Here is a 20,339-nt window from a genome sequence, read left to right on the forward strand (position 1 = left end):
TTAACATTTTACCAGTATAATAATTAAGTATAATAAGTATAATGAATTTGGCTACATCGTCAACAGTAATACATCACGGGTTGTCTTGTATCAAGGTTATATTAGAGACAGAAGATGCTTGTTTAGTAATATATAGCGCTCAATTTAGCTTCTTGTGGTGAACTGTTTTCAACAGCTTCCTGTTTGCAAAGGAATTGAGATATTTTTGTCACAGAAAGTTCAACATGTGGCATCTTATTCACCCTCTGGGATAGCAACAAACTTACTCAAGGTTTTCAGATTGAAAATAAACCACTGTTTGTTAAAAAAAATCCCAGCAAGTGTATATAGACATTGTGTTATTTAGAAAAAAGATTATTTTTAATGGAGCATTTTGAATAACTTTAGATTCTCTCTGATATCATCTGAAACCCCTTATTCAATGGATGCATCAGAGATATTTTTGTCTCTTTAAATATTATTATTGAATTTTCCAGACTATGAGGCGCACCAAAATACCCCAAATTGGCCGGGAATTTGAATGCGCACCTCATATAATCCGGTGCGCCTTATGTACGGAACACATTGGAAATGCATACAAGTGTATTATCATATTTATGCACTTATTGATCATTCAATATTAATATCTCACCAAAATTGCATAACAATGGTGGCAACGGGGATTGAATGCAGATAGCGACGATAAGAGCGCTGAATCTTATCCATCAGGCCCCAAGGGACATGGATGACGTCTTATCTGATTATCCCACTATTTTTATTAACAAAATCGGATACAAATGTTAGAAAAATGAGAAAACAAAGGGATTAAAAATTAGCATAAAATTGTGTTTCACTTTTTCTGATCTCAAACTAGGCATTGAAAGTTACAAACGTTGTTGAGTAAGTGCGGCCATGCGTGTATATCTTTAGGATGCCTGAATTACCTCCCACAATGCCTTTCTCTTCATTCAGTTCAGGGTCTCGTGCACTCTCTAATGACTTTGTGAATTGGCGACACAATCCTGTTTTTCACTGGTCCCCACCCTTTTCGGTACCACAGACAGGTTTTATGTTTGACTATGTTCTTGCGGCCCGGTCCAGTAATAACATAAACAATTTGATACCATGACAGAAAATAGTGTGATGATGACATTAAACTTAATGCCTTTTAGTGTGTCATCTGTGTCCTTAGTAGTCTAGTGCATATGATCTGGCACTTTCCCATCTGGGTTCAATTCCTGTTGCATCCAGCTTTTGCATATGTTATCAGTGATATACTTTAATGGATCAATCAATGCACGAACATGGTACTTATTAATGCAACCCGAACATTTACTGTAGTTTTAATTCTATGCGCCTCATATTCCGGTGCGGCTTATACTGGGGAAAATACGGTACTTAAATGGGTTTATCAGTAGTTTTTATTTTATCACCATGGATCTCGTAATTTAGGAAATGAACAGTATTTCTCCATTTGATGTGTATTTAGTTCTTATACACTCTCCCAAGGTCAAATTGGATGTCTACCTGGCAGAGCTGACCAAGATAGGGAAGAGTCAGAAATACACTCTCTCTGTGGATGTAGAAGGAGGTCGACTAGTTGTGATGAAGAAGGTCAAGGACAGCCAGGAAGACTGGACAACTTTCACACATGACAAAAGTAACCGTGCATTACGAAGTGAAAGATAACAGATAACTGATTACTAAGTTTGTTTCTGTTTCTATTTGTCTTTTTGCCCCATTTTCTCTCCCCTCCGATCACTATCTGTTTACCTCTCAGTCCGTCAGCTGATCAAGTCTCAGCGAGTGCAAAATAAGCTTGGCATTGTTTTTGAGAAGGAAAAAGACAAGAGTCAAAGGAAAGACTTCATATTTGCCAGTGCAAAGGTCTCCACACACACACACACACACACACACACACACACACACACTTAAAATTGTGGAAAGACAATATCTGCAAAATAATTTTGGGCATTTGGAATTCAGACGTTAGAATTTGGGAACTTAATATTTTTCCATAATTTGCTGAGGATACAGTATTTTATGCTTAAAATATGTTTATTCCTGTTTCTTAGCGCATGTGTGTTTTTGTTTATGTGTTGGTTTTAGAAGCGGGAGGCCTTTTGCCAGCTATTGCAGCTGATGAAAAACAAACATTCCAACCAAGATGAGCCTGATATGATATCTGTCTTCATCGGCACCTGGAACATGGGTGAGACACCTTTTGAGGGATTATTTTACTTTTTTCTTCAACTTTCTATTTGACAAATTTACCCTGTCTTTGAAAATTTTGAAGTCACCCAGACAATTTTGTGTTTTCCATGAAAAAGTCGCACTTTTTTTTTTAATCAAATAACTTTTCCAATGTTTTTTGAATCTATTCCTTTTGTTGGCCAGTCTCAGATTTAGCTTTTTGTTTGCCACGCTGCTTTGAAGGCCAACATCTCTGAATGACCTCTTCACTGTAAATTTTGACAGTGGTGTGGGTACTAATTAACAAAGCTGCTAGTTAAGGACATCTGAAGCCTCTAATTCTCAAACTTGGGACTTTAATGTACTTGTCTTCTTGCTCGGTTGTGCTTTCCACTTCTTTCTCTACTCTGGTTAGTGGCTGTTTGTGCTGTTCACTGAAGGAAGTAGTTCAGACCGTTGTTGGAGGTTTTCATTTTTTGGGCAATTTCTCGCAAGGAATATCCTTTATTTCTTCGAACAAGAATTTACTGTCGAGTTTCACACTAAAGTTTTCTTTTCCTGGACATTTTGAAAGTTTATTTCACACCCATAAATGTGATGCTCCGGATACTCGATAGCTCAAAGTTAGGTCTGTTTTCTAGCTTCTCTAACCAGCTATTCTGTTTTTAGCTGTGATAACATCATTCCACAAGGGTTTTCTAATCATTCATTAGCCTTCTAATGCAATTAGCAAAAACAATGTACTATTAGGGCACTGGAGTGCTGGTTGTTGGAAATGGACCTCGATACACCTATAGAAATATTGCAGCGAAAACCAGACATTTGCCGCTAAAATAGTCATTTATCACACTAACAATGTATGGAGGATATTTCTGGAAAGTTTCAAGCTATCTTCATTGAAAAAATAGTGCTTTTCCTCAAAAATAAGGACAATTCTAGGAGATCCCAATCTTTTGAACGGCAGTGTATGTAAAGGCCCGGTCACACAGCCTTTTGCGTCTGTATCGCGGGTAAAATTTTGCGGTTTTTTTTTATGCCCGTGGTTGCCCACGGTGGAAAATGTGCAAAATTGGCCGGCAACTGTTCCGCGTCCTTCCGGCGACTGTTCCTCGTCCTTATCGCTGGTAACCGCGACTGCATCGCTGTGCCGCCCGCGGTTACCCGTGTTCTAAAGTTTTGAGCAGCGCAAAACTTTTTCGTGCGGCCAACCGCGTGTGAATTTCTTACCGCGTGGAAAGCACGGCTGTATCTCGTCTATCGCGATCTCAAAAGCGTCCAACAGCGTCTGCTTCACGGGCAGAAATTTCTGGCCGTGATTCAGCCTCGATACGCCCGTGAAAGGCTGTGTGACCGGGCCTTTACAATGGAACACTGGATGTATTCAATTGTAATTTGCATGAAATCTGAGCTCCTAATGATCATCGTGCATAAATAGTAACCCACTATTTCTTTCCAGGGTCTGTTCCTGCTCCCAAATCCGTGGCCTCTTGGGTGTTGTGCCGAGGACTTGGAAAAACTTTGGATGAGATGACGGTTACTATTCCACATGACTTGTATGCATTTGGCACGCAGGAAAACTCTGTTTGCGATCGGGAGTGGGTGGAGTCATTGCGGGCCATGTTAAAAGAGCAAACAGAACTGGATTATAAACCGGTGAGGAAAGTTACTTGTCATCACCCGTTTTCTTATGTATTTTTGGCAAGTCAGTTACAAACAACTATACCCAGTCACACATGGGCGACTTTTTTGTTAGTCGAATAAGCATGTTTTTAGAATATAGGACAAAAACACCTGGTTGTAAACAATGGTCGCTAAGTTGTTATCAATGACCTAAAAGACAATTACAATCCAAAAAAGCACAAAGTCAATGTACAAACTCCACTCTAGAGGTAAGATTGAGCTAAAAAAAAAAAAGAAAACAGCCTGACCCCACTGTGTGGATATTAAAGCAACTGACTTGATTTGCTGGACAGAGGCTAAACACAAAATTTCCTATTTTCTAATTTGTGAGGACTCAGGAGGAGCGGTGGTTTATGATAACAAATTAAAGGCTGTCTATTTTAACAACATCTAAGTTAAACGCTATTGTTCACACATTTACATATTTTATATTTCTATATCTGCAGGGGTTATGTTAACTGACCATTTTCAATTATTGACAGATTTTCTTTTAAGAGTTTGCTGGAAAATTTAGGGCCCTATGTCATTTTGACGGGTTGAAAATTGGGCCATAAACCACAGCAGCAGTATGTCCTTAAGAAGCTAGCGTGGCACTTTAGGAGAGAGGGAGGCAGAGAGACAAAGAAGAACAATGACTGGTGGATAAGAGACAGCAAAAAGTTCTTTGAATTGACTTTTATAGAGTTTTGTACAGTACATGTTGTGATAAGGCAACTTCTGTTTTTTTTTGTGTTATTTTTTTTTTGTGTTTCTTTTTTGTTTTGTTTTTTTGTTTTTGCGGACCACGGTCTCTCGTGGCCAAAACTACTAATGGCCTCAAAACGCCTCAGCGTCAGCAAGAGAGAAGTCCGACCCGACCCGCACGTAATGATAGACAATTGAGGTCTGACCCGGGGATGAAATTTTGGTCTGGTCGGACTAGGGCATGAGCTTAAAATCTTACCTCTACTACTGGACAACAACAGGGATTCTAGTCCAACTTTTTGAGTGTGATGTGCGTCAGCATCTTGGTCTAAGCATGTGCATGGCAAAAATGTATCTGTTTCATAATGGCTATTTGTTTTACTTGTTTTTAGATAGCGGTACAAACCCTGTGGAACATAAAGATTGCTGTGCTGGTAAAGCCAGAACATGAAAACCGCATCAGTCATGTTGGAATGTCTAGTGTCAAGACTGGAATCGCAAATACACTTGGTAACTTCGATACACCATGCACAATTTCTTTTATTGCTGTTTTATCTCAGTGTGAATGGTATTCCAGTTGAAAATACACTGGAATGGTTTACAGACAATCATATGACACTTATTTACAGCCACAGAATGATGCACAATTCCACCGTCACAATTTACAACCATAGTGAAAAATATTGTGTGGTTCCAACACATTCTTTGTTTTTGATTTTGCAATTCACTCAACATTTACTACAATGGTGTGTAAAATGGCAAAATTGCAAGCGTTTCTTTTAAATGTATTTTAAATATAGGTCAACAAATTGTTTTAAGTATTCTTCCATCTTCATACTGTAATATAGGTGCACAACTAATCAACTTATTTCCAATTTTAATTTAATTTCAAAACCTGTAAAACATACTGTGTTGAGTTGATGTTGTCGTTTTACCTAAGGGGATGTAAATTCCGGTTCTAACTATCAATAAAAAGTAAATTTAAAAAAACTGTCAACTTATATGTAATTGAAACAAAAAGTATGTAGTTAACTATCTCCAAGACATAAGATCAAACAAAAAATGTAAGAAGAATATTTAAAATAAGTAGAGAGGTAATAAAGAGAATTAATAGTTTGTTTTTTTTTTTTGTTTTGTTTTTGCTTGCTACGTCATTGCTACCAGCATGTTTTCTGGAGCAGTAAACCAAGGCTAACACAGTTTTACTGCTTGTTTGTGTTTTGTCTCATTCCCAAAATGCCCTGTAATCATCTTATGTCTGTTATGTTAAAATGTAGTCTCTGTTTATCCAGGTAACAAAGGTGCTGTCGGTGTTTCTTTCATGTTCAACGGAACATCTTTTGGTTTTGTGAACTGTCACTTAACATCAGGGAATGAAAAGATTGCAAGGTAAATTATTCAAAATGTCCCCAATCACAACATCAACGTTATTCACAGTCACACACCTTTTAACTCATGTCCATGTTTAAGCATTTTGTCTACCTATTTTAATTGGCAAATGAAACCCTGCAGGAGGAATCAAAACTATCTTGACATTTTGCGCTTGCTTTCACTTGGAGACAAACAGCTGACATCTTTTGATATTTCACTGCGTTTCACACATCTCTTCTGGCTGGGAGACCTCAACTACAGGCTAGACATGGACATACAGGTGAAGCAGGAACCGCAATGAAAATTGCTTAAACTCAGTGATGTCAATTTATTGTCTTTCCTGTGTTGACAGGAGATTCTCAACTACATTAATAGGAAGGAATTTGATCCATTGCTGAAGGTGGACCAGCTAAATCTGGAGAGGGAGAAGAATAAAGTGTTTTTGCGGTTTGGTGGGTTTTACTCGGCATCACACTCTCAAAACATACCTCCTTTGCTTTGTCATATTTGTATGAGACACACCTCAGTCCTAAATATATTATGTTGTCCTGCTTGCAGCTGAAGAAGAGATCTCCTTCCCACCCACGTACCGATACGAGCGTGGCTCGAGGGACACTTATGTTTGGCAGAAGCAGAAAGCCACCGGGGTGTGATTTGAAATTTGCAGACAAAACTTTACCCACACTTTTCTGACCTTCAAGAATAATTTATCTTTTGAATGTTAATAATGTTGTGGTGTGTTTTTGTTTGCATTCTGTCCTAGATGAGGACTAATGTCCCATCCTGGTGTGACAGGATCTTGTGGAAGTCTTACCCAGAAACACACATTGTTTGCAATTCCTATGGTATTAAAAATGTCATAGTTATAGTTAAAATATGTTGCTTTCATTTTACATCCAATTGACAATGCTTTTCCCCAAATAATTTTTTAGGGTGCACGGATGATATTGTAACAAGTGACCATTCCCCAGTGTTTGGTACATTTGAAGTGGGCGTGACGTCACAATTTGTCTCCAAAAAAGGTATAATTGATTTGGTTTTTCAGAATGACTGAATGTTATTGACCGAAGAGATGATTCTTGTGTTTTATAGTGGTTTGGAAAATCTACAGATTGGGCGAGCAAAATCGAGGGGCGCAGTCCTGTTTGTTTTTGACTCGGGCTTCAACTACAGCTGTTTTAATAGTCGACTAATCGCAGATTATTGAAACGAGTCAAATAATCGGATAATCATTAGTAAACACACGAAAATGGACTGCAGAAAGTATGATATGCAGAGGGAGAGCATGAAGGATGGGGTGCTAGAAGACTGAAAAAAGGAATTGTCACTAAAGGTATTGCTGGTAAGGGCTCTACGAAGGATTTTTTTTTGCCTTTTTTGAGGAGTATAAGATGAGGAGCTGAACAGTGACGACAATTTGTGATGATTGGGGTTGCTAATGCACCAAAGTAATGGTGCCAACCGCCATTAATTTTGAAGAAGGAAAAAAAAAATGGGTACAAAGAAAAATACATCTTTTATTGGACATACTGTGGAATCGTACAAAGGTTTGATAAAATATAAATAAAAAAGTAAAACCATTTAGGCACAGTGATCGGTCAGCAAATACATAAATTCATAAATAAAACTCTGACTTTTTGCATTCAAATCAGACGGTTTTATCAACTGATGTTTGTCGTTTTTACATTTAATAACATACATTTGTTCTTCGGTCCGCATGCATTTAATTTGAAATATGTTTGTCAGGCACCGTAACGCTCAAGTCCTCTTTTATTGCAAAATACACGCGTATTAAATGCACAATGCATGTCAAAACTATATTGGCGCACTCGAATCTTACCAACGCAAGTCAGACTCCTTTTCATTCAACTGTCTGACGTGATCTCAAAATGCTCGTGCATCACCAAGCTACTGACATTATACACAAGGTCAGCTTTGCTAATTTTGCAAGTAGTCTATTGTGTACAGGCTAAAATGTTTTGGAACGTGTACTTGATGTTGACACCGCCATGTCTGTATGTTTTGTTACTGCTCCAGACAGAGAAGCTATTGCATATGAACGACTCTCAGCAGAGATTACATTCATGTAGAGATTGCTTGCTCTGTTGGTAAAACATGTCTGGAGAAAATAGTCGACAATGGAATTCGTAGTCGACCATTTTTAGCACCAATTATTGTCGACAAGGTCGACGAATCGCTCATATTTTCGACATGTGATTCAAATGACCAGGATCATTATCAAGCTCTTGCATACCTTGCTAAAGATCTGATCACTTTAATCACCTCTGTCAGAGAAGAGAAACATCCAAAGCATGCTGAATGACTTTGGCCCTGGTGACCGAGTTTGCTCACAAATTATGGGCAGTATGAAAGAAGCCACTTATGCATATACATTTAAATTAGAAAAATAAATGTTCTTTAAGAATTAAGAAATCTCTTTGTTCTTGTTTCTATTTAGGGCTCCCGAAGTCCTCCGAGCAAGCTTATATTGAATTTGAGAGCATTGAGGCCATAGTAAAGACTGCTAGCAGAACCAAGTTCTTCATCGAATTCTACTCCACATGTTTGGAAGGTGAGATAAAGTAGTCTCACTTCTAACTTCTATCTCCCACAAACTTATATTTAGCTGCCATACGCATCGTACACTTCCCTTACCTCTTAGTGGTTATAATAGAACTTCATCTCTTTCTTCTTCTTCATGTTTCTATACCTCCCTTTCCAATTCCAGGCAGTCAGTATATCTTTTCAGCTAGCATCCATTCTGTCCTATGTTGCTCCCACCTCCGTTTGTCTGTTCACGTTGCACTTTTGTATTCAAATCCAAAGAAATGTCACCCAACTTTTCTCCCTTCTCCCTCCAACCCCTTCTCCTCTGTTGGCACCTCTCCCAAATCCGCTCTGCCGTGTGTTTCTCTCGCTGTCTCTTTTGTTTAGAATTCAAGAAGAGTTATGAAAACGATAGCCAGAGTAGTGATAACATCAACTTCCTTCGCGTGGGCTGGTCCAACAAGCAGCTGACCACTCTCAAACCTCTCCTGTCTGAGATCGAATACCTTCAGGACCAGCACCTTCTGCTCACTGTGAAATCCCTGGATGGATATGAATCTTATGGTATAAGTACTGTGTTTTATTTAGGCTTAGTCCATGAATTTTGGTTCTGTGTTTTTTTCCCTTCAATTACAGAGCTGTAATCAACTTTATTCTTTTTGTCGCTGCCAGGAGAGTGTGTGTTGGCGCTGAAGTCAATGATTGGCAGCACACCACAGCAGTTCCACACATACCTGTCTCATCGTGGCGAGGAAACAGGAAACATTAGGGGGTCGATGCGGGTCAGAGTCCCTGCTGAAAGAATGGGAACCAGAGAAAGACTTTATGGTATTTGTACAGGTTTAAAAATTCAGACTGTTTTTCCAAACTTTTTATTTCCTCAAAATCTGAAAAGATACGTAAATGCCTATGTTGAAATCTATTCAATTTTATTTTTAGAGTGGATCAGTGTGGACAAAGATGAAACGGGCATACCTAAAGGGAAATCTACTATTTCTTCCAGAGCGGGACACGAATATGTGAAGTTAGTACACATTTGAGATCAATACAGTATGGCCTAGTGACTTGACACACATTCCTGAAAGATGATTTCTTTTATTGTGTGATATATTTGCCATGGCTGTGTAATAAAGGGGATGCATGACAGTTTAATTTATTATGTGCCAAATAAAATAATAGTGATCTGTTAAATTGTGTTTTAGTTAGTACACTAGTGATATATTGTCTCAAACAAGGTGAGTGACTTAGGTCAATAATTTTGTATGACATTTGAAATGCTCATGGCTTTGTTTACTGTATTTTCTCTGAGCTTTCAAGAGTGCAATATCGTTTGCATAAAAGGATCGGATGTCTATCAATTTCTCTCATGTATTACTTAACACACATAAACACCTTGTGCAGGCCACCTCTGGTTCGGAAACAGCTTGGAGAGCTTGGGAAGGTCAATGAAGAGTGTGAGAAAAGCAGCAAGGAAGAAACTGCTACTAGGTGTGTGCGTGTTGTGCCCGAGTTCAATGAAACATTTAATATAATGTCCACAAGAATCTGTTGTGGGAAAAAGTTTGACATAATTTTATTAATACTAGTGTAATCTTTCTCCTGGTTTCTATCATGAAAGTTTTGTATCCCCAAAAATTAGTCTAGCAATAATTTTACAAAGAATATATTTGATCAAAACAGCGTTTTGGGTAATACTTAATTTTTGTAATATAACAACAATAGCTATTATTTGTATTACGGATGTCCTGATCACACTTTTTGGGCTCCTGAATCGGAGTGTTTCATTTTAATACCTCAGCAAGGCATAAGGGGGATTTTTTTTTTTTAATATAATTCCAATAAAAATATATCTACAGACATGTATTTGTATGCAATATGAAATTTGTTGTTTCTTAATTTCATTTCAATTGCTTTCTAAGCACTCTAAACAATTAGCATTATTTATTTGTATGTCCTTATGATTCTTATGTGGAATTGATACATTTTTGAAGTGGGCAGCACGGCGGCGCAGTGGTTAGCGCTTGTGCGGCACAGTTCATGTCATGGGAACCTGTCGTGGGTTCAAATCCAGCTCCAGACTTTCTGTGCGGAGTTTGTATGTTCTCCCCGTGCTTGCGGGGGTTTCCTCCGGGCACTCCGGTTTCCTCCCACATTCCAAAAACATGCATTTCAGGTGAATTGGCCGGTCCAAATTGTCCCTAGGTGTGAATGAGCGAATGAGTTGTCTGTCCCCGTGTGCCCTGCGATTGGCTGGCAACCAGTTCAGGGTGTCCCCTGCCCACTGCCCGAAGATGGCTGGGATGGGCTCCAGCCCCCCCGCGACCCTAATGAGGATAAGCGGTACGGCTAATGAGATGAGACATTTTTGAAGTGTATGAATGCTTGAAAATCTCTTCTTTCCGCGAAATACTCCGTTTTGAAGTCAAACAGTATACTAACAAGAATTGTGTAGAACCGTGGAGAAAGATAGGGGATCTGCTGATAATATCTCAATCTGGTAGTTAGCCTGGTCAGGGGCAGGCTATCTAAAGAGAATAAATCACCACAGTATATAAGCCGAGATTAATTTAATATGCTTTCATGCAACCGGTTTGAGGCTAGATTCGGCTAAAATAACAAACACATCCAGACCTAATACCTTATCTTGGTTGTATGCAATACCCCCCAAGTGTACAGTATGTGTGGGTGATGCTTCACAAAACACAATGTGGGTTGACAAAGCTCTAATTATTTTGTTATGTTCTAAAGTGTACCGGAACATTTTTCATCCACTCTTTTGTACTTTTTTAACTCCTGACGCATTTTCATGCTTGTGTATAATTTCCTCAAAATGGAAAACTGAATGATTTTAACAGTGGTTCTGAAACTCATACTCCTTGTAAAGAAGTGTCGTTAGCACATCTACAAAAGTCAATTCCATTGAAGTTGGGAAAAAGTTTAAAATGTCAGTAAAATTAGAATAGAATGACTTGCAAACCTTTTCTAACCCATATTTAAATGAATACACCACAAAGACAAGATTATCCATGTTCAAACTCATAAACTTTATTTCCATAAGCAAATAATGATAAACTTAGAATTTTATAATTGCAACAAGTGCCAAAGTAGTTGGGAAAGGGGCTTCTTCACCATTGTGTTACATCACCTTTCCTTTTAATAACACTCAATAAACGTTTAGGAAGTGAGGAGACTAGTTGTTGAATTGTTGATAGTGGAATCCTTTCCCATTCTTGCTTTATGTACAGCTTCAGCTGTTCAACAGTCCGGGGTCTCCTTTGTCTTATTCTGCGCTTTATAATGCGCCACACATTTTCAATGGGAGACAGGTCAGGACTGCAGGCAGGCCAGTCAAGCACCCGCACCCTCTTACTACGAAGCCACGCTGTCGTGAGACGTGCAGTGTGTGGCTTGGCATTATCCTGCTGGAAGAAGCAAGGGCGCCCATGGTAAAGATTCTGTTTGGATGGCAACATACTTTGTTCCAAAACCTGAATGTACTTTTCTGCATACCTCGCCCCATCCTTGCATGTGAATGACTTAGCTTGTTCGGGTCTCCCTTTTTTATACCCAGTAACAACTCTCACCTGTTGCTAATTCATCTGTTCACCTGCAAATAGTTGGTTGATTTCCATTCATCCACTTTCTGAGTAGTTATTGACACCTGTCCCAACTATTTTGGCACGTGTTGCTGTCATCAAATTACAGAGTTGATGATTTTCTCCCAAAACAATAAAGTTTATGAGTGAAGACAATAAATATGTTGTCTTTGCTGTGCATTCATTTAAATATGGGTTGAAAAGAATTTGCAATTTACTTGGATCAATTTTTATTTGCAATTAACACACTTTCCCAACTTCATTGGAATTGAGTTTTGTAGGCCAATGAAAAATAGTGGGCGGCTTTGTATCTCCTGAGGTCACAACTGAAAAATGATCTAACAAGTCCCCTCTTTTGCTTGTACAGACCCAAGCAGGATTCTTCCGATGGTGATCAGTCTGTTGGCAAGAACAGCTACAATAATCCTGCCTACTACATTTTGGAAGGGGTTCCCAATCAATCGGCTGCTGCTTTGTCATCTGAGCTCCTTCCGTCCCCCACTTCTGCCACCATGGGGGCAACCAAGGCCCCTCCCCCCATCGCTGTAGCCCGGACCAAACCCTCATGCCCTCCAACAGGCCCATCTCACCCTCGCAGACCCCTGACAGGTCTCTCGGTGCGTGCTATAAGTGAGGAGGGGTCCTCAGAGGATGACGGTGGTATTTCTGTAGGAGGAGCACAAGGAGGACCCACAATGGGTAGCACACTAAATCGCCCGCCGCCTGATTTCCCACCACCTCCTCTCCCCAAAGGAGCCATTGAAATGGCTGCAGAGACATCTTTTCTTAAGCCCCGCTCACTTCACCCAGACCTCGCTGAGGTCAAAATCCCTGCGGTTGGTCCCGGTGTGCCTCTGGCCATCGGGGAAAGCTTTAAGCGTGGAGCCGGTGCACTCGGAGGCACGGCAATCGGTGGCGGCGCCCTGGACGACATGTCTTGTTCTGTGCTGCAGATGGCAAAGACACTGAGTGAAACTGAGTTTCCGGGGGGGCCTCCTCGAGCCCCCTCTGCACCGCCTCCTCTTCGGGGGCAGGCAATGGCTTTGGGTCTGGACTCTTGCCGCACGTTTCCACCCAGAAATGCTATCACAGAAAGTATTGCTGAGGATCTTCCTGAAGAGGTGAGAAACTTATTGTGGAAAAAACTGCGTCACAGTTTTTACTTATGGTATTTATCCATGTGTATCGGACACCACTTTTTTTCTACTAAAAAAAATCTGTATGAAATTTAGTTTCATTTTTCTTAGCTAATTCTATCCACTGGATCACCAGTGATGAACATGAAACATGAACAGGCATCATAGTTTATATCATTACCACACCTGTTTTACTCTCAGTACCAGAAACTAATGGAACCGTGAGTAAAAATAGTGTGATGATGTGATAAAATCTCTTGCCTTTTTATATGTTATTTTTTATCATAGGGGTTCAAGTGGTAAGGATTCTGCGCTCCCACTGCCGCAAGCTGTGTTGGATTCCCGCGGCAAACAATGTTTTGTGATTGTGGTCAGCGATATTGTTCGACTGATTGATCATTGGACAAATACTGCAGAATTTCGTGGATATCACGCACCCAAACTTTAGGTTCCTTTTTGGAAATAAAAAAAGTGCATTACACACGGGTAAATACAGTAAGCTATGGCACTGAGCGGTCAGGTGTTCATGTTAGCAATCTTACAGCGGAGTAAATGGACTCTGAATTCTCTACTTTTTTGCTACATTTTAAACGTAGTGGCCTTAAATAGTCTGCGGCTTGTTCTTTTTTTTCCATGATGGAAAAAACCTTTTTCCTAGCAACAGTGTACCAATAAATTAAATGAGTGGAGAAAAGTCCAATTAAATTGCATGATTAATCACAACTTCCGTTTTGGAAATCAGTCACAAATTCCTGACGTGTGTGAGGCACCGTTGAAAATGACAAGCTGCTCTTTTCCATATCAGTTTTGCTCCTAATACAAAACATCCCAGTGACGTATGGAAAAATGTGTTGCCGTTCAGAAGAAAATAATACATGTTTTTGCCAACAATATTCATATAGTACATAACAGAAGTAAAACAAGAGGTTTGACAGTACTTCATTCAATATATATACAATGTACTCATGATATTTTAACTTTTTCTCCCACAAATCCAAATTGAACTGCTGTTGAAGTTATCTATCAAAAACGCTACACTTCTCTTTCCTCATCATTAGGGTCAATATCAGGTCACTGAAGTTTGCTTTAATCCCCGAGGAATGATGACAAGCAAATGCAATCGCGTCCATTACCTCGGAAACCACCAATGACAACAACACAAAAACACGTCTTATTTGCAATCTTGCATTGTTCTCCACATTATGGTTGCCCTGTCGCTAGAAATATTGGGCCCACATTCTATGCGACGCAGCCATCATTCTTTTTTATTCCGTCGCAGTAGGAAATATGTGCTTGTTTTTGTAATCACCATCTTGAAAGGTCACATGATCCCAAAACACGTGACGTAAACAACTCTGAGCAGAACTGAAAACGAAACAGCTGAAAATTGCGCCTGGTGTACGGGGTACAGTGCCGATAGCGTCTTGCAGCCAAAGGCATCAAAGCCAAATTCTCTCAGCAGATGGCACCTTGTGTGCGTCGGGCTTAAAATGTAAGAAATAGACGTGCATTTGTTTATTTTTATGGCTAAAAACCGGTGCAGCTTGTACATAGACTGAGTTGAGTATTGTAGATTATTTGATCATGCGGTTTTTAATCAGTTGCGCTCTGTAGTCTGGAATTTATGGTATGTTGACTGGGCAAGAAATGAAATACTTGTGGACATCCAGCTCAGCTTCCCTCTCAGCTTAAGATCAGCCCACCTTGTATTACAAGGAATACATTAAGAAAATGTTTAGTTAATAAAAAAATGTTGTTATTGAACTCTCCCTTAAACAAGCTATATCTTTAAAAAGAACCAGTCTAGTGGATAACACTAAAATGTTGTGAGAGAAAGTGATTTGCAATAACACCAAATATTTTTCATGTTTTAGGCTCTTTGGGGTAGCAGCAGCTCATCATTGTCAGTTGGGGACTCTTCAGTGGGGGAGTGGCTGCAGAGATTGGGACTTGAGAGGTATGAGCAGGGCCTCCTGCACAACGGCTGGGATGACCTCGAGTTTCTCAGGTACATACACATAAGTGAATTAGGGCGCACTCACACTAGTGCCATTGTACCATGCCATAGCACACCTGATGCTAAAGTCAGTATTTTGGAGGTAGCGCGAGTGCAATCGATCCACGCTTGAGCACATTACAGATTCCCAGTTGGGAAGCTTGGAAAATGTGGGCTTGACCTCGGTACAATTCCCCGTACAACCATTTTTGTGAGAACTCGATCATAGTGACATGCAAACTCACCTCGAGATGACGTCATTACCGACTGAGAGTATACAACTGTAACACCTATAGATAAAAATAGAATTCCAGTTGATGTTCTTCATTATCATTATACCAAAGTACATCGAAATTAGAGGGCTTCTTTTTTCAGAGTAAGTTAGCAAGGTCTTTGCAATAATTAAAATACAAGCCTCACTAATGTAGCGTAAAGTAACCTTTCAAAACCTGACTGTTAACCTCTTTTCCTTCCCCTCATCACTCACATCCTTGGGACTCGTTATTATTGGCAAAAAAAAGAAATAATACACAGTAAATCACAATAAATTCCCAACACATGTTGTCAGACTGACTATTTCTTTGAAATGATGCTCCCTGACATCCAACTTTTGTCCAGCTTTTGTCCGAGTTTTGTTTTTTCCTTCAAATATTTGGGTTATGTACCATTTTGTTTGAAAACAGTCATTTGTCTACAGTAATCCCTTCCTATATTGCGGTTTTGTTTTCGCGGTTTTGCTACTTCAGATATTTTTATCGTGCGTTCTTATCTGTATTCTGATTTGCTAACAGTAGGTTACTCTCGCCGTTTACCTGCGATTCAATGAATTTCTTCACTTTGACATTCAGAGCACTGCACAGAAATCCCATCGCTTTGATTAGACAGTCAAATTCCCCTAGTCCAGGGGTGTCCAAACTTTTCAGAAGACGGGCCAGATTTGATAAGCCGAAAATGTATGTGGGCCCACTATTCTGTCTGTCATCCTTTGAACAGTCTTTAAAGAATTTACCGTCTATGAAAGGCTTGCAGTGCTTGGCGATCAGTGTTGCGACCTCATATCTTGCCTTGGTATCATTTTCATTTGACCCACAGGATCTCGTGAACTGTGCTGCTGTGCCAATAAAACAGCTTCCAATTACATTTTCACAGCGTTTGTTTTCAGTTAGCTTTTTGTAGTCCGCATGTTTCGTCTGGCAGTGCCTCTTCATAATATATTCTCTGAAAACAGACGCAGTCTCTTGGCAAAGTTGGCAGACGCAGTTGTTTTGGATTTCGGTGAAAAAATGTATCCAATTGTCCTGGAAGCGGCTGCCCTCACAGTCAACTCTCCTTTTTTTACTTACAGTCGCCATGTCAGAAATGTGGTGGGGTAATATTCTCATAGAAAGGCATGGTAGCCAAAGGGCTACTGCTGCCATCTGGCAAAATGGTCATATATATATATATATATATATATATATATATATATTTTTTTTTTTGTTCAAATTTATTTTACACTGCGATCAACATTACTGGTGGGCCATATATTATTAGTTCTATGACAGAGGCTGTGGGCCAGTAAAATTCTGATCATGGCACGAAACTGGCCCCTAGGCCGGACTTTGGACATGCCTGCCCTAATCCTCAGCTGTTTTAAAGCAGCTGCTAGGTGCTAGCTGAAGCAACCTGCCCAGAAGGTGAGAAGCTGCCGCTTCGTCCGGGAGGGCACGGCGCCCCAGCACGATGCGTGGCCGTGTTCTCCGGCACTGCATGGCATGGTGCAGTGCCATGTCCAGCAGTGCACAGCACCATACCACAGTGCCCCTGCATGGCACATGGCCGGCGTGTCGTCCAGCGGCACATGGCACCCCTTCACGGCCCGTCGCCACATTGTCCAGCAGTGCACGGCACCATACCACAGTGCCCCAGCATGGTGCATGGCCGCCGTGTTGTCCAGCAGCACATGGCACCCCGTCACGGCCCGTGGCCACGTTGTCCAGCAGTGCAAGGCACAGCACCTTGGCGCAGTGCCCCAGCACAAGGTGTGGCCCCGTGTTGTCCGGTAGCACAATCCGCCTCAGCACAGCGCGTGTCCACGTTGTCTGGCAGCACACGGCACAGCGCTCCAGTTCAGTGCATGCCTGCAGTGGCGTCCACGCGCACACAGCATCCCGGCCTGGCGTGGGGCCGCGTCGTCCGGTAGTGCACGGCACAGCACCATGGCATGGTGCTTCAGCACTGCGCCTGGCCGTTGCGTCGTCCGGGGGGTACAGTGCCCAAATACGGCAAGTGGCCACATTGTCTGGCAGGACGCGGCACGTTGCCCAGTACGTCGTATGGCTGCCGTGTCGCCCAGTAGCACACGGTGTTTTTCCCTGTTGCCTGGCAGTGCACGGCACATTGCTCAGCAAAGTGCACGTCAACCAGGAGCGCAAGGCGCCCCGGCATGGCACCACAGCACGGTGTGGCTCTGCCGCATCATCCGGGAGCGCACAGCAACCCAGCACATCGTGTGGTCGTGTTGTGCAGAAACGCACGGTGCTGCAGCTGAGAAGCTCTGCGGAAGGGGCCCCGTGCGGGTTCGGAGTCGCCGCCGAAACCCTCAACACCAACATTCTCACAACATCAACCTCCGTGCTGGGCTGTAAAGTAATTATTAAAAAAAAGGCTGGTAGTACGCAGGATTTAACTATCGCGAATAAAGGCTGGTAGTGCGCAGGTTTTAACTAACGCGGGTCCCTTTTGGAACAAAACCCCCGTGAAAAACGAGGGGATGACTGTACCGAGGCTAATATGTAAAGTTAATTATTTGTCATGCACTCATACCAAAAAATAAGAATAAAATCTCCTGTCTATTTGTTTGGCAGCGACATCACGGAGGAAGACCTGGAGGAGGCTGGAGTGCTTGACCCCGCCCACAAGTGCATCCTTCTGGAGAGCCTCAGGCAGCAACAGAAACTCTAGCCTTTTTTAGGACTTTGTCAAACATTCAAAAACAGTACGCAGCCTTCCCACCAGCCAAAATTCAGCAGAACTGAATGGGAACGCGCCATCTGACGTTTAACGTGCCTTCTGAGGGGTTGCACACTTCCTTTTTATTTGGGACTTGCTGAGATTTGTTATGAAAGGTCATACATAGTTGAGTAATACAGAAGGAAATCTTATCATGAGATACAAATTTTTTTTCAGCTGTCACAGTAACATCTGAATCGAGGAACCTCAGCAAGAGAGTGAAAAAATTGACTTTCTTGTTTCAGTGTCCCGACATTTCAATCTTCAGGTGGCCACCGCCCCTCTCGATGACAAAGTGGGCCAAGACGGAGGTTTTTTATGGAAAATGCCGGAAAGTGGGAGGAAGCAAGCTCGATAAATTGAAGTCGACGTCAGGCCACAAAGAGCGAAGGTGAAAGTGGCTGCCGCACAAGCATAGCGCACAAAGGAGCTATATCATGAGGACTGAACTCAAGTTGTTTTAGTTTTGGACTTCGATTTTGTGTTTCAGTATATTTATAATGTAGGATTTGTTGTGACTCAAAAGGGAACTGAGAGTTGAAGCGAAATGCTCTGAAAGGGATAACAACAGTGAGGCGAGCGTAGCCACAGAAGACTTATTCTTGAATTGTTCACAAAAACCAAGCAAGTAGTGTTGATTGCCATTTCAAAATCATTTTATAGACCAGGGTTGTCAAGCATGCATCTCGCAGGGCAGGATCAGGCCCGCCAACGGATTAGATCCGGCCTGCAAGACGATGCTGAGAGAAGCACAAGAGAAAAACAAACTGCTGTCTTAAATATGTCCACGTGATGGGTGCTGCTCCTGAAGCATCTGCAGCTGTATTCCTCTCTTTCTCTCTCTCCTCCTTTTTTTCTTTCTTGCTCTCTCTTTCTCTGTCGCTTGCTGACTCTCCTTTTCATCTTTCTCTGTCTCTCTCATCTTGTCCTTTCTTTTTTATTTTCTCTCTCTTGCTCTGTCTCTCTCTTTTTTCTCTTCCTTTTTCTTATGTCTCTTTTGTGCTTTCCCTCTCTTATCTTTTTTTGCTGCCTCTTTCTTTATGCCTCTAGCTTTTGATATCCTTTTTTCTCTTTCTCCCTGTCTCTTTTTCTTCTCTCTTCTGTCTCTTCCTCTCTTTCTGTCTGTGTCTTTCTTTCTCTCTTCTTTTTTTCTTACTCTCTTTTTCCAGCTTTCTCATTTTACTTTTCTCTATTCTTGTGTCTCATTTCCTCTTTTTTGTGTCTCTCTCTATTTCTCCCTCTCTCCTTGTCTATCTTTCTTTCTTTGTTTTTAATCTACTAGTCTGTACCCGTGAGAGTTTCTTTCTACCATGTGGCCTACGAGCTGAGATGAGTTTGACACCCCTGGTATAGCCTTTTATGTAGTCATGCAGGAAACGATGGTCACTCAACAATTCATTTCTAACTTAATATTCTGTTGGCAAGAAGGACCATGACGTCATTTGCACATGCAGAACAGTTCACGAGTATAACTTAATTGTGTGTTTTTTTGTTTATTTGTTTTGTTTTGTTTTTTTTCCCCTCCCATATTCTGGTTTTGTGGCACTGGTGATATATGACCACTAAATGGCGCTGCTACACCGTTGGCCCAAACCGCTCATGTTTGGAAACCAGACATTTTCACTTTGGAACGAATTGCAAACTCTAAATACAATGATGTGAGTTGTGTTACCAGTTTTTGAACCAGTTGTAGTTTGAAAAGCAACGGGCGAAGTTTTAAGGTAATTTCAGAAATAACTTTTTGTGCCCTGTGAAAATTGTCTCTGTTCTAGTGTTCAATTGTATGTCGTGTGATCCGGTAAATGTCTGTTACTATATTTCACACTACCCCAACAACATTGCTTTATTAAAAACACACCCACCCACTTTTGTTAACCATGGCGGTGCACACTTATTTGTTTTTTGTTGTACAGTTCGACTTCAAACTGAAGTTGCCCCAGTATAGTAGTAGGTGTGAGAGAGTATAGTAGTTTAAGTAAGAAAGTATGTGTGTGACAGCATAGTGTGTTAATAAGGGTATAGTAGTAGTAGAGAATATAGTGGTATGCGTGTGCCAGCGTAGTAGTGTGTGTATGAGAGTTGAGTAATATGCCTGCGAGAGTATAGTAGTATATGCGAGAAGGTTTAGTGGTATCTCTGTGAAGGCATAGTAGAGTGTGTATGAGA

General features: G+C 41.0%; 1 protein-coding gene across 1 annotated transcript in view; it reads left to right on the top strand.

Annotated features, from left to right (window-relative positions):
- inppl1a (inositol polyphosphate phosphatase-like 1a) overlaps window positions 1–20,048 on the top strand; it is a 40,646-nt gene extending 20,598 nt beyond the window's left edge. The window contains exons 9-27 of the mRNA XM_088345070.1: window positions 1,489–1,639; window positions 1,760–1,866; window positions 2,089–2,191; window positions 3,629–3,825; window positions 4,929–5,046; window positions 5,829–5,925; window positions 6,049–6,187; window positions 6,260–6,359; window positions 6,466–6,554; window positions 6,671–6,752; window positions 6,840–6,929; window positions 8,366–8,479; window positions 8,842–9,018; window positions 9,127–9,282; window positions 9,394–9,478; window positions 9,856–9,942; window positions 12,418–13,171; window positions 15,061–15,194; window positions 18,029–20,048. Coding sequence (XP_088201196.1) covers window positions 1,489–1,639; window positions 1,760–1,866; window positions 2,089–2,191; window positions 3,629–3,825; window positions 4,929–5,046; window positions 5,829–5,925; window positions 6,049–6,187; window positions 6,260–6,359; window positions 6,466–6,554; window positions 6,671–6,752; window positions 6,840–6,929; window positions 8,366–8,479; window positions 8,842–9,018; window positions 9,127–9,282; window positions 9,394–9,478; window positions 9,856–9,942; window positions 12,418–13,171; window positions 15,061–15,194; window positions 18,029–18,125 — 2,877 coding nt within the window. The 3' untranslated portion in view covers window positions 18,126–20,048. The remainder of the gene's footprint in view (window positions 1–1,488; window positions 1,640–1,759; window positions 1,867–2,088; window positions 2,192–3,628; window positions 3,826–4,928; window positions 5,047–5,828; window positions 5,926–6,048; window positions 6,188–6,259; window positions 6,360–6,465; window positions 6,555–6,670; window positions 6,753–6,839; window positions 6,930–8,365; window positions 8,480–8,841; window positions 9,019–9,126; window positions 9,283–9,393; window positions 9,479–9,855; window positions 9,943–12,417; window positions 13,172–15,060; window positions 15,195–18,028) is intronic.
- The last annotated feature ends 291 nt before the right edge of the window (window positions 20,049–20,339 follow it).

Source organism: Urocampus carinirostris, chromosome 10 (assembly GCF_059441175.1).
Source record: "Urocampus carinirostris isolate Australia breed hairy pipefish chromosome 10, RoL_Ucar_1.0, whole genome shotgun sequence".
Classification (NCBI taxonomy): domain Eukaryota; kingdom Metazoa; phylum Chordata; class Actinopteri; order Syngnathiformes; family Syngnathidae; genus Urocampus; species Urocampus carinirostris.